Source organism: Toxotes jaculatrix, chromosome 1 (genome assembly GCF_017976425.1).
Source record: "Toxotes jaculatrix isolate fToxJac2 chromosome 1, fToxJac2.pri, whole genome shotgun sequence".
NCBI lineage: Eukaryota > Metazoa > Chordata > Actinopteri > Toxotidae > Toxotes > Toxotes jaculatrix.
Genome location: NC_054394.1, coordinates 23,857,127 through 23,871,398, shown reverse-complemented (window position 1 = coordinate 23,871,398; position 14,272 = coordinate 23,857,127). Strand labels below are relative to the sequence as shown.

At 40.1% G+C, this 14,272-nt stretch overlaps 1 protein-coding gene across 2 annotated transcripts; it reads left to right on the top strand.

Annotated features, from left to right (window-relative positions):
- Positions 1-920: 920 nt before the first annotated feature.
- Positions 921-12,483, top strand: rbm26 (RNA binding motif protein 26). Of its 2 annotated transcripts, none has more exons than XM_041037357.1 (22): positions 921-1,387; positions 1,511-1,629; positions 1,963-2,081; positions 2,208-2,299; positions 2,396-2,673; positions 3,281-3,559; positions 3,670-3,912; positions 4,843-4,983; positions 5,096-5,236; positions 6,244-6,352; positions 6,457-6,613; positions 6,941-7,129; positions 7,921-8,019; positions 8,115-8,189; positions 8,298-8,396; positions 8,537-8,611; positions 9,066-9,233; positions 9,368-9,472; positions 9,634-9,837; positions 10,858-10,944; positions 11,106-11,219; positions 11,753-12,483. In XM_041037357.1, exons 1-22 carry the CDS (start codon positions 1,329-1,331, stop codon positions 11,840-11,842), a joined length of 3,042 nt encoding a protein of 1,013 aa, XP_040893291.1. In that variant the 5' UTR covers positions 921-1,328; the 3' UTR covers positions 11,843-12,483. The 2 variants fall into 2 exon arrangements, with proteins under 2 accessions (XP_040893291.1, XP_040893282.1); XM_041037348.1 differs by having other exon boundaries at positions 7,918-8,019.
- The last annotated feature ends 1,789 nt before the right edge of the window (positions 12,484-14,272 follow it).

Sequence of the window (14,272 nt, the reverse complement as noted above, 5' to 3'; positions counted from 1 at the left end):
AAGTTTTGTGCATTTCTCCTTATTACTAGTGGATTTTTATCTTTGCCTTTTTATGGGAAATTTGCTCTGTAGCTTTGGTTCCAGTGAAAATGTGGAAAATGTAAAAGTCCTAAATGACTCAGTGAGCCAAACGTCTTACATCTGTTAGAAATGAATAGGAACTTTGGTACTTTGTGTACTTAGTAGGTTTCTGATGAAACATTAGTACTATCTGGCTTGGAGTGATATAGAGCCATTATAAAGAAATTGTCTTTGCTTTTGAGTATGTGTACAATGGCACACTCGGTATGTTGATGGTGAAAGTAACTAAGTACATTTACTCAAGTGCTGTACTTAAGTACAGTTTTCATGTACTTGCACTTGTTTATTTCAATTTGCTGCTTCTTTTTGCATCTATTCCACATTTCAGAGGCACTACATTTATTTGGTAACAGTTAGTTACTAGTTACTTTACAGTAATACAAATAAATGATGATGTGTAATTACAGATCAAAATGAAAGTACATTGATCCCTGGGGAGGACTTCCCAAACTAGCAGAATATAAAATAAATAAAATTAGCTCCATGTTTACTGGGTGCACTATTAAAGAGCTGCATACATCAAGTACACCAAGCTAAAAGTAATGAAGTCTAATACAACAGTCCTGCAATAAACCCTACCCCACATAAAGGTTATACTATTCAGATTTACCGGCAGTTGAAATTATTTTAGAGAGGTGTTCATTAAAATGTCATAATTTTGATTTAAGTACTTTGTGGTGCTGTTGAACTGCATCATACAGAGCGGTGTTTCCGTTATTTAGCCTGCCCTCTTTGATGTAAATGGGGTGCACAAAATAATAGCAGCATCTATTTTGGCGCTGAACTGCACTGTGTCCCTCTCGCGATATTTGCCAACGTGAACATAAGCGGAAGTAAATAGTCGCCATGGCATGTTAGCTAGCGAGAGAGGATAAAGTAGCAAGTTAAGCGTGGATGCTTCTCGTGTTTAACTGATATAAATAGTTTGCCACCTTCCGAGTTCGTCGTTTGAACGTTGACAAATATTAGATTCTCTCCCGGTGCACTCCCATAACCAATGCACTACGAGAGTCGGGGAATCGTGCAGCACGTTTGGGGCCTGGAAAAGACGTATGCTAGCTAACTAGCTAGCTAGCTAGCCGAGCTAACGTTAACGCGTCCAAGTTTAGCTAACGTTGCTTTTAGCTCCACGGCTTAGCCAAAGATCACTAAAGTGTCTGTTATCATTTTAAACAAGTAAGGGAATAACATTACGTAGCTGGCGTCAACTCTGGCCGCGGTGGAGGGAAAGTTCGGTTGGATCTAAAATGATCATTGAAAACCTTGATGCCTTGAAAACATGGCTGTCTGAAACCCTTGAGCCCATGTAAGTATCGTTAGCTATTAGCCGCACAGCTGTTTCTTTCTAAGCAACTTATCTGCACCTTTTTAAATATTATTAGTTTCCATGTTCGTATGTCTTATTATTTTTTTTTCTTCACAATTCCAGCTGTGATGCAGACCCATCTGCCCTCGCAAAGTATGTCGTTGCTTTGGTGAAGAAGGATAAAACTGAAAAGGAACTTAAAGCCCTGTGCATAGACCAGTTGGATGTATTTCTTCAGAAAGGTAATAAATCCCTAACTCCACATGTACTATTTGCCCTCTCTCTGGTCACATCGGTTTCTTTAAAATACAGTTAATCAGTGATATTTGGAAACCCAGGCAGTCCACTCTCCTAAGATCCTTCTAACCATATGGATAAAAACATATCCAGATTTAGGAACTTGAATCATTGTCACTTGATGATCTTCCAAATAAAGGGTTACCTCTCTGACCTGAATAAATGAAAGGCATAAACTAGGGATAATTAATCCCTTGCTTCATGAAAGCGCTACTTTGCAAGTCTTGTGTTTGCTGTATTAAAATATTATCTTTGATTTACATTATTATCTTCTTCAGAGACCCAGGCATTTGTGGATAAGCTGTTTGAAGCTGTTAACAACAAAAGCTACCTCCCACAGCCAGAGCAACCATCCTCTCTGGCCAAAGTTGAGAAAGATGAGCAGAAAAAAGATGAGGTAATTTTTTTGTAATGTCAATAATTTAGTATTATCACATGTACATTTAAACAGCATGGAGGGCCCCTCACATCAGTGGCTGTCTCAGATAAATGTTTATTTGGAGTTACTTTTTTCTTTGTTCAGACAAATCGGGAAGAGGAACGTGAGAAGAAGTTTTCTCGGCGAGTGAATCACAGCCCACTCCAGTCAAGCTCTCGCTACAGTAGAGACAGCAGGTCTGCACTTTCGCCGGATTGCATTTGTTTAACACTTTTCACAGCTTGCATTGAGTTGTCACTAATTGTTAGATCTTTGTTCACCTAAATCATTAGGAGAGGAGATGACCGTAAGAGGGATGATCGCTCCAGGAAGAGAGATTATGATCGCAACCCGCCAAGGAGGGACTCGTACCGCGATCGCTACAATCGCAGGAGAGGCCGCAGTCGCAGTTACAGTCGTAGTCGCAGCCGGAGTTGGAGCAAGGACCGCATGCGAGACCGTGACAGAGAGAGGGACAGGGATAGAGACAGAGACAGGGACAGAGAGAGGGATCGAGATCGCAGCAGGAGCCGGTCCCACAGCAGAACTCGGTCTAGAAGCAGGAGTAGAGGTAGGAACCTGATTGATGGATCTAAAATTATCTAAGGCTGTCTGCACATGATCATCAGCAAGATTACTGTGCCAGTTTGAACCATTGTTTTTTCTGTGGAGAGAGCAACAACACCAAAACACAACTTTGTTACATCCTGCAGTTTGGTTAAAGTTCACTTCATTTGAACTATGACCCTGCTTGTTGCTGACTTGCAAAAGTGTGTCCAGTCAGATTACAACTGACCAAGGAAAAAATTACTTAATAGTTCCCAGAGATGTAATTGTCTGGTTTAATATAGGTGTGTATTGGGTCATCTTCAGCATGGATTTAACTGTTCCTGTTTATGAATGATATAACATGTTCTGAATTAGTTGCCTAAATGATGACATATCAGCACTGAGCCAAGTATTCAGAACTGATACATACCAACAGGGATAGCTGCTCAGACTGCTGATCATAAGTTGACAACACAGACAGACAGACAATGTTGAGGACTAAATCAACTAATGAAAACCACCAAAACAACATTTAGAATTTTTTAATGTGTAACCAGGTTTAGTTAATAAAAAGTATACATGCCATTATGACAGCTACTTAACTATTATCAATGGTGATCAATTCACAGAACGAGAGTCTGGAAAACTGAAGTATGATCATGATCGAGTGGACAGGTCAGAGAGCGGTGATGGCTACTCCACAACAGCCCTGGTCTCCACTGCAACCACTTCACACTTCCCTGTGCCAACTCTGAGCAGCACCATTACAGTCATCGCCCCGACACATCATCATAGCAACAACACCACTGAGAGTTGGTCAGACTTCCGCCCTGAGCACCCTGTGGATCGTGGCCCTTTTAATAGGGGACCACCGCCCCAGCAGAGGAAGCGATGCCGTGACTATGATGGTAAGAAAAGCTGATTAAATTTTGTCCATTAGGTCTGCAGAAGGCTGTTTTTTGTTGTTGTAGTAGTTCTGTGGGTTTGATGTTCAACACCTGCTTGCTGTCTTTTCCAGAAAAGGGCTTCTGCATGCGGGGGGACATGTGTCCTTTCGACCATGGAAGTGACCCAGTTGTTGTGGAGGATGTCAATTTGCCCAATATGTTGCCTTTCCAACCTCCGCCAATCCCAGGTGTGGACCCACCACCACCACCAGGGCTCCCACCGCCACCCCCTCTTATGAACCCCCCACCTGTGAACCTGCGGCCCCCAGTACCCCCTCCAGGTGCCCTCCCACCCAGCCTACCACCTGTTGCAGGTAGGAATTCTGAGTTTATTTTTTCTATGACATACGGGTTCAGGATCAACAAAACTTTAAGTCAGTTGATACACTTGTCAGAACAGAAGTGCTTTACAATAAAAGCATTTAACACATTTTTTTTCACAAATGTCAGTTAACTTGGATGGAGTAACGTGAGTACTTTTCTCAAGTTAAATTCTCACAAATGAGAAGCTGAAACTTTGTTTTTGACATTTTTGCCTTAAAATGACTTCAACTAGGACTTGACTATCGTAATAGTTGCATATTAAATGTCTTTCAGCTTGTTAATTGTTGCAGCTCTAATCATATGGCCTCCCTTGATTTTAAGCCATTCTCTGGAAATATCCAGTAGACCCGAGAGACTTTAAGTTAAGTTAATATATGGGCACAACAAATCGGAAATGTGCTCAGGGTCTTCACTGTGTAGTGTCTGACTGGTAATAACTACAATTTTTGTAACATGTTTTACCATGAAATGTCGAACTTGAAATGTTTTATCGGTATAATTGTTTAATCCCACATAAGACTGAATGTGAGGGCACTCTTATACACAGTTCCATGTATAGAATCTTAAAAGTTGAGTTGCAAGGGAACTGTTTGGGTCTAAACCTACATCCTGCCGACTGTTGCTATGAATGAATTGGAAGTAAACACAGACACATAAAATGTTTGTTCGATTCTGTACAGTGGTATCTACAAAAACTATCTGATTAGTTTACTATTACTACTACTATAGTATTACTCTAGTCTAGAGTTTAAAAGGATGTTTAAGAGAAGAAGGCACAAAAAGGAGCTACCTAGCTATCTTGTGAACAGTAACCATTTCAGCAGAGGTCAGATTTACAAAATTGATGTGACCAGTTAGTGTTTTGCTTGGTCTTCTCATTCTATATTTTCTGAATTGTTGTTTGACTCTGTCTGGCACAGGTCCTCCTCCTCCGCTTCCTCCGCTGCAACCTTCGGGCATGGATGCCCCTCCCAATTCCATCACCAGCTCAGTTCCCACTATTGTGACCTCTGGGATGCGCTCCTCACTTCCCCAGGCATCAGCACCACTCTTCACCTCCGGTAATGGCTGTGTGTTTTTTGAAGTTACAAATTTAATTTTGTATTTATGAATCAGTTACTTCACCTTGGCTTGCTGTTTAACGAGTTAAATTATCCTCTCTCTGCTGACCAGACAACTATGAGACAGATGTGTACAATCCTGAGGCTCCCAGCATCACCAGTACCCCCAGACCGATCTACCGCCACCGGGTCAATGCTCAGAGACCTAATCTAATAGGACTCACAATGGGGGAGATGGACCAGCCACAGAGAGGTATTGTTTGTATGAACTGAACCATCTGAGCTTTGAACAGATTGTCTTTAAACATGTATGTCCTTTCCCACTGCTTCACAAATAAGGAGAATGCCAGTATTGAGTACATGCTGTTGTTGTGGTTCGGTTGTCTATTTAAGTGTCCTGCCTTAAAGTTGTGATTTCCTTTTTTTTTTTTTTAATTGTTATTTTTTGCGTTAAACAGAACAAAAACTTACTAAATAAAACAAAATACATACGTAAAACAAGCAAAACAGACAGGGTCATCTACAGCTGAGTGAAATGTCAGACATCAATCAAGAAATAAGTAGGAAATGGACTATCAGTTTGGATTTGGGGGTTCTACTCGTCCATGACTGTCCTTTGAGGTATCCCCGTTTCACCACCTAGTTCCTTAAAACGTAAAATAAAAGAAAATATTCCCAAATGGAATCCTCAGTACAGTCCCATGGTCCACTTTAAGTCCAGGCGTAAAAAAATGCAGAGAGAAACTGTTAATCGTTCCATGATGTAAATTTCTTTAACTATTCCTATCCAGTCTAAAATTGTTGGGCACTCACGACTCAGCCACTTCCTGGTTATTGCTTTTTTACTACTTGCTAATAATATTTGTAATAAATATCTATATTGTTTATTAAACTCAATTGGTATGTTTCATAAATATACAAACACTGAAACTGAAATCAACCTGCAAGTTGATTATTGATCTGATTGCTGTTACCACATCTGTCCAGTAGGAAGAAATATTAGGGCACTCCCAGAATATGTGATAGTGGTCGGCAGACATATTACCACACCCTCTCCAGCACTGTCTGTGGTCTGGATTACTGGTCTGTAAGCTTTTGATTTTTGGAGTTATAAAGAACCATACGCTGTTGTTCCAGGTAAATTCCCAAAAACAAATCTGAGCTAGAGGTGGTAGACAGTGTCTTACAGATATTTAATGTGATTTCCTTTTTGAGTTGTTTTCTGCAGCCTCAAAATTGACCGTGTTTGTCCCTCACCAGATAAAATTCCTAATAATAGCATGCGGATCGTTATGGAATCTGATTCAAGGAAGAGAGCAGCTGTCTCCCATGATGGAGGGCTCCCACCCAAGAAACCCTGGTTTGACAAGTAAGACACCTTTTTCCTGTAAACCCGTTGGTTAAGCAAATTTGGCAGAGCTTTATTTTTTTTACCACATGTACTGCATTTAATAATTTTTCTTCTCGGCTCAGATCCAACTTTAACAAACCCAACCACCAGGGCTACCACAAAAGAGCCCCATTCTCTCCTAACACCAAGCTGCTGGTTCGGCAAATTCCCCCCGAGCTCAACAACATCAGCAAACTCAATGACCATTTCAGCAAGTTCGGCACCATCGTCAACCTGCAGGTCAGTCTCTATGTGGTGCTATAGACATGAAAGGCACAGTTTTGATAGTTAGTGGTCTAACTTGTTTAACAGTTTAGGTTAAATCATAGTTACTGGTTGTTAAAACTTATATTGTCAAAACAAGGACATTTAAAACATCTGATAAACCATTCTTCAGTACTATGATTTGCAGCAATTGTGACTTAACTGAAGAACCTAAAAGAATCCTTCACAATTTACTGCCTACCCTTTTCCGAATGCTTTCATGCATTGGTTTTTGAAGCGTGGTACAGTGAGTACTGTTCAGTTACCACTGTCTCACAGTATGATTTTTATTTCTTTTTACAGGTGGCCTACCAGAATGACCCAGAGGGGGCACTGATCCAGTTTGCCTCTCCAGATGAGGCCAAGCGTGCTATGCAAAGCACAGAGGCTGTTCTAAACAACCGCTTCATCAGGGTGCACTGGTTTCGTGATGGTGGCTGCGATGGACAGGGACATGGCCAGCAGCAGCAGTCCCAGCCACAGCCTGCCATGGTAAAAGCTGATTTAAAAACTGTCATTCATAACATGTTGTGAAATTGATTGCATGTGATTCCTGAAGCAAGTTAAATTGCATATGAATTGTTTTTTGATTTGTTACAAGAAAAATAGAAAATCTTGAAGAGTTTTTGCAGTGAACCTTGCATTTCTGAGACATTTTGGAGAAATGTAAATAACACTATCAGTTTGATATTTGTAGTGAAGCACCTGCATGCCTCCACAGACCTTTTAAAAAAACTGCATAGAATACAACAATATGAATTTAATGTTTCTTTCTGAAAACTAAAAGGCTTCTTTTAAGGCTCACTGTGGTAACATATAGCAGACTTTTCTTGGAGAATGGAGAAATCCGTCATAGAGGAGACAGGGATAGCAGTTCCACTGCTTTGTTGCTGATCTGTCAGTGTTGCTGTGTGGAATGTAACACTCTCCTCAAGGGTGTTTTTGATCATTTGTTAAACTGGGCAAGGCACACCACAGTATTGTTCTCCCTCGGCTCTCGTATTTTCTCTCTTGGAAAAACCTGTAACATAAATTCTTTGGCTGCCTCCCCTTACACTCACACTCACAGTTACAGTACAGAGAACTCCTCTTTCTGAGTGTTGTTGTGAGTCATTCTATGAGGCGTGGGAAGTCAGTAAACAAAGCACAGATGCACCTAAAAGTTTAGTATGACAAGAAATCTGGAAGATTAAACATCAGAATTGCTGACTGTCAGTGGCTATGTTAAAATGCACTCCATTAGTCCTGACATGATATGATATAACATACTTCTCGTTCAGCAGCCCCCAGCCACGTCTCTGAAGCAGTCTGTCAAAGATCGCCTCGGACCAATGCTCCCTGCAAACTCTGAGCCCTCCCAAGACTCCAGCGTTGCCTCTCAGGTGTGTGTGGGTGTGAAGGTGTTGTGGGTTTTTTGAGTATACTTGTGAAAATCTGCAGAAGGTGTCTATAAACATGATGTCTTTTTCCCTCCTAGATACAGAATCCTTCTAAAGTGTCTGTGAAGGACCGTTTGGGTTTTTCTTCCAAACCAGCAGCTCCTGTTGAAAAAGTAAGAGTCCACACTCTGTTTAAAATAACTAATTTTCTTTTGGAATTTTTGTCCGTCTATTTCAAATTGTACAAATGTTATGTGCTATCACCTCTCTCCCCTTTTCAGGTGTTTTCAACATCCATGGGCCTCACAAAAACTGTATACAATCCTGCTGCCCTGAAGGTAGCCCAGAAGACGTCAGAGGAAGCCCTGAAGAAGAAACAGGTGAGAGAAGAAATGTAGGGAATGGGGGGAAAGGGGGGAAAGGGGTAGGGGAGAGAATCAGCAGTAAGGTCACAATAAGATGGTGAAATGGGAAGCAAACTATTAGAATTCACATACTAAGAGCATAATTCCTTTCACAGGAAGCCCTAAAACTACAGCAGGATGTAAGAAAGAAGAAGCAAGAAATATTGGAGAAGCACATTGAGACACAGAAGGTAAGATGAACTGGAATAGAGGCCTTAATACACTTCTCATACATTTGTGTCCCTATCACCTGCTAGCAGTTTGAATTTTCAACTTTTCTATGCAAAAGTTAAATGTTAGTGTGTGAACTGTAAATGAAGTCTGACTCACCTCTTAGTTCCTAAGACAGAGGACTCTGCTTTGATTTGTTTGTGTAAATTTACCAAGAGTGTTTGAAAGGTGTGTGTGAGGGATCTGTGACTTATTGACACACTGTGTCAGCACAGTAAAAGGGATTAAGGACTGTGTGTCAACAGTCCTGTTTTGTCCTTTAGAGTGACACAAAATGATTATATGGAATGACTGGTTGTTCAGACTGAAATCATCCGTATTTTCGTCACCCTTTTAAATCTTGTGCTTCAAGTATTTTTGGAAGCACTTCATACAAATGTTGAACCTGTTATTCTCTTGTTTTTCTGCTCCCAGCTCCTGATATCCAAACTTGAGAAGAACAAAGCAATGAAGGCAGAGGATAAAGCCAAGATCATGGAGACTTTGGACATGTTAACCAAGAGCATCACCAAACTTCAAGAGGAGATAAAGGGAATCTCAAGCAGCAACAACCTGCTACGCACCGCCAAGAGCAAGGCCCAGGTAGTGCTTTCTCCTTTCTCTCGTTTTTTTTATATCTACAGGTTTTAAGTCAAAGTCAACTGTATTTTCTCTTTTTTATCTTGTCCAGTTGCAATGTTGTCTTTCCTGATGTGATGAGTTAATAATATGTTCAGGCACAGAAGGAACTTCTGGATGCAGAGCTGGACCTGTACAAGAAGACTCAGGCTGGAGAGGACACTGCTTTGTTGAAGATCAAGTATACCCAGCTGCAAATTGAGGTATTGAAATGCTACTTGCACAGCTGCCATTTGAGGGCATTTGTGTTCTTGTAACTTCAGATTTTCATCTCCACATCTCTAATTATGTGTTTGAAGATATCAACCAGATATTTGTACTCTGTTTGACTTTCTTCCATGCCTGCTTTTTTATTTCAATCTAGGCAGCCAAAAGGGGACTCCTGTCACCAGGACGAGGTCGGGGCGCCCACCCTCGGGGCCGTGGTGCCCTCAGGGCCTGTGGGAGGGGTTCCAGAGGACGGGGAAGAAGTGTGCCAGTGCATGCAGTCGTGGACCATCGACCACGAGCGCTGGAGATTTCTGGTTTTACTGAGGGAGATTGTGTAGACTTGCTGCCACACTTTGCTGTAAGTCAGCCTAAAACTACTGACTACTGAGCAGAAAGCTAAAAAGTTGGAAAAATAACGGTCAGAATATGTGCACAAAAAATCCAGAACTGAACCAGTGTGACCCTTGGATGGAAGCTGTATCTGGAGAGGACTCAGTGTTAAAGGGCACTGTTAGATTAACCGTTGAGGTGGTGGATATTTGATGCTCAATCAGGACATGATAAATAAGACACTCAGCTGTTCTCTTATCTTACTTTAGATTAAGGTTGTTTGTGATGTGGTTCTGTTGGGGAAAAAAAGAAAAACACTAAATCTAAAAATACATAGTCACTTTTTTTTAAACTATGTATATCCTATACCTCAAAGCGACAGCACAATTAGGGACTTCAGTTACAACTAAGGAAATAATCTTGGTTATGTATTTACTCCGTAAATGATAATGTTCTATTGCATTATCATATACACTAATAACTATAGTGTACCAATAGTGGTTTCAACTTTACAGTTCAGCTGACCACCAATGGTGCGACAACAGTTACAGTCCAGTCTGACTAAATGCAAATTAAATGGAATAAAAGTGTGACATTTTGTAAGTATTTTATCAATAGCTGCCAGTTTATAGTCACTACACTGAAAGTTCAGCTACATAATTAGCTCACTTTCTCTCCAAGGTCAAATTATTCACACCTCAACACCCGGAAACAGTAAAAACTAGTAAGAGAAAAGGGCATTAAATGATAACAAACTTTAGGATGTCATGCAGTATTCTTAATATAAACACTGTCAGTACTTCTGAGTTTAACAGCTATGATACTAGCACAGTGTAATCTCACCGTGAATGCAACAGTGATGATGAGATAATATAGATGCAATATTGAAAACAAAGCAAATCGGTACTTTAACACCGAAAGAGTCACTTAGGATTTATGTAATACCTCATGAAGTTTTTGAAATGATAGCAGAATTTCTTTGAGTAGTTGCACAGGATTTGCTGTGTTTTTAAAATGACCAAAATCTTGTGTGTTCACGATTTTGAAGCAATTTGGAGAGATTGAAGATTGCCAGATTGATGAAAGCAACCTGTCTGCAGTCATCACGTACAAGACAAGAGTGGAGGCTGAACAGGTGATGCATTTCTCGATTTTCCTGACATTCAAACAGTGAAATGTACTTACCACTTTTTGGACTGATGGTTTTGTATGGTATTGTCTGGGCCAAAGCACAGAGAGCTGCAGTTAACCTGACAAACCTGTTTTCCCCTTCTGCCCTCTGTCGTCCACCTGTAGGCGGCTCTTCATGGAGTGAGATTCAACAACCGGACTTTCCGCCTGGCGTGGCATAAGCCTGTCACGACTCTCAGTACTGTGGATGCTGATGAGGCAGAACCAGAGGAAGATGAGGTTTATGGGCATTTCTCACTTTGCATATGCATATATTTGTTTCTTTATAGTAGCCGATCAAGACTGTTGATTTTGTGTCAGGTCTTCTGTAAAGATGATAAGCCTTAAGGATAGAAGTCAGGCAGGATTGATCTTTTTTTCTTCCAGTGCAGGTGTTAATATTCACAAGGAAGCATTTACTTAAGTGGGGATATTTGTACCTTCACTGCTCAGATGTCTTATCAGTAGAGTTTATTAAACACCAGTTTATTGTTGTTGTACATGTTGAGAACACTAGAGGGAGCCATAACACATTACAGCAAGGATTGTCTTTATGTGGCTTTTGCTTGGCCACTTGTACTTTCATTAAGCAGCTGGTCTGTCTGTGGCTTGATGCTCTCAGGCTGAGAATTTAGTCCCACTTGAGACCTTTTAAATACACGGTGCAAGCTGAATGCTGATGGTTCTCAAAGTAAAAGGTCTTTACACTCTAAATTGCCTTTCGTTTATTACTGTAGAGAGCTCTAATCTCTTTTTTTTCTTTTCCCAATCAGTACCCGGAAGAGTCGCTGAGTGATGATGCACTGCTGCAGGATGATGATGAGGAAGAAGATGACAACGAGCCTCGCTCCTGGCGCAGATGAAGATCAGTCATATGCTCCTCCCTGGTTGCACTGGTGTGGAAGACAAGCAACAATCCAGCAACTTCATAAGATTTCAATGCCTGTTTATAAATCAGCAAGGAATATTTCACTTTGGCTAGACTTTTTTCCCCCCTCACAAATACGTAACTGGCAATAGAACCATGTGTGAGTTTGATTAATTTTAATGTGTGTACCAGATGCAACAGTGGTCAGTTTTTTTAATGCTCTTAATGTAGAAATAGTTCTGATTTTTTTTTTTTTTTTCATTATTTTTATTCTGTTGTTTTTGGTTCACAAAATACAAATAGTTTGGACATGTGACAGCTGATCACTTAAAGACACATTTGTTGAGAAAACAAAACTTTTGTTGTAATTTAACTGAATGACAGACTGCAGCTTTTGGAGAAGAGTATTAGGTTGACTAGTTTAAATGCTCATTTGTAAATATTTTATGTCTGGGTTTAAATGATTTGTATGAAAGCTTGGCTTCTCAGTTCTTGGCTTTACTTTGGATTGTACAAAAAATAAAGAATTGAAATGGTCTGAAAATATCCTGCCAACAACAAAAAACGAAAAAAAAAAACAAAAAAAGAAAATGTGGCAGTGGAAAAAAGAAAACTCCTAAATGAGTTAAAAAAGACCATTTCAAAAAACCAAAAAAAAACTTCCTCTTCCCATAAAGAGCAACTATTCCTACAAAATTCCTACTTCTGTCAACACTTTTTTTTTTCTTTTTTTGGGGGGGATCGGTAAGGTAACCAAATATATAGCACTGATTTCAATGCCAAGGTAAGACCATGACATAAAATGATATATATTTCATGGTATTTTTGCAAATTGGTAAAAATAGTTCTAGTTATTGCCCAGACTAACATCATCTTAAATTCCAATGCAACAATAACCACATTTGTGTTCTTTTTGTTGCAGGAGTGGTCGGCAGTTTCCACCTACAACTCTTCTTTCTCCAAGAGACCACAACATTTCAGAATGTAATCTTGAATTTTCTGTAACAGTCTTGGACTATGTGCTGCTGTATTAAAAGTACAGTATTTCAGATTTAGATTGATTTGTCATTTTGCTTGTTGTGAGTGATGATTGTCTGCTGCAAGTTCTTGAGCCGTATTTGTGGGAAAAAACAAGACAACAAAAACTTTGTTTATAAGCAACATTATTTTTTACATTTAGACAAAGGTGAATAGATTCAATCTTTAAAACCCTGGTGCTCATTATGTGCTGCAACCTGCAACAAGGGATAAAATTGAGCCGTATTAATCTAGGTGGAAAATTTGTGTAATTAAATACATTAAAGCCCCTGAAAACTTGGTTTTTAATATAAAGCATTTCTCTGTAAAATTAAATAGTAGTGAGAGTTTAACATCTAAAAGCTCCACTGGTCTACTTCATCAGGACTTTTTGGTTTTATCATTTTTATTGTAGTTATTGTTGCTTAAACCTGCTTTTACAACAGCCAACTCTCTAATAGGTCTTTTTTTTTTTTCCAAAGCAGGTGTTTTGACTTGTCATAGTGTGAAAAGCAAAGGTGTTACTAATAACATTAAGAATCATTGTGTTCTGTTTGGCTGTCCCAGTAAGTCATGATGCTGTAACAGTGGATAGGGCCCTGAAACTGCTAAATGGAATTCACCCATTTCATTCACACACACATATATATATATATATTATTATTATTATTTTTTTTTTGCTTGCTTGCTTGCTTGCTTGCTTCAAGCCAAAAGTTAATATGACTTTTTGTGTTTAGGTAAAAGGGATTTTGCTTTCTGTAAGGGGTTGGTATACACCTGCAGAGAGGCTCTCCACACTACACATGCCACAATCCGTCAGCTTCGAGTGAGAAAGGACAAATAACCCAATCAGTGTCCACCAGTTCGGTGTTCCTGGGCCACCCCTGGTGCCTGTCAAGCTTGCAGAGATAATTGTGAGAAATCAGATTTGCTCTTGTAGAATATCTGCTGTTTCTCATTTAAGCTCTTTTCCCCTGCGCCGCCACCAAAAATAGTTTCCCTCATCCCTCCGTCTCCCAGTCTGGGAGTGTTAAATGCCCCCCTCCTACCGTCTCATTTACCTACTGTGGTGCCACCAAACTCACGCAACTCACGCATTATTTGCAGTCAAACAAGCCATTGCAATTTTGTCTGCATGCTTGTGTGTTTGTGTCATGAACCTGTAGCTTTTATTTGTCCTGACACTGGTTTGATTGACACAAATACCCACATTTCCTGGCAATTGTTTAGTTGTGCTTTGTGGAACGGCTACACAAATGTGTTACAGAAAATTTAGGACTGTGCCCCTTGTCGTTTACAGGCACTTCAGTGGTGATGTGACCAGCATGCAGGAATGTCTGTGAGCTCAGCCCGCCTCCCTTTGTGTTTCAGTGGCCACAGGACGTTTATATGCTCTGTGTGAGCTAAG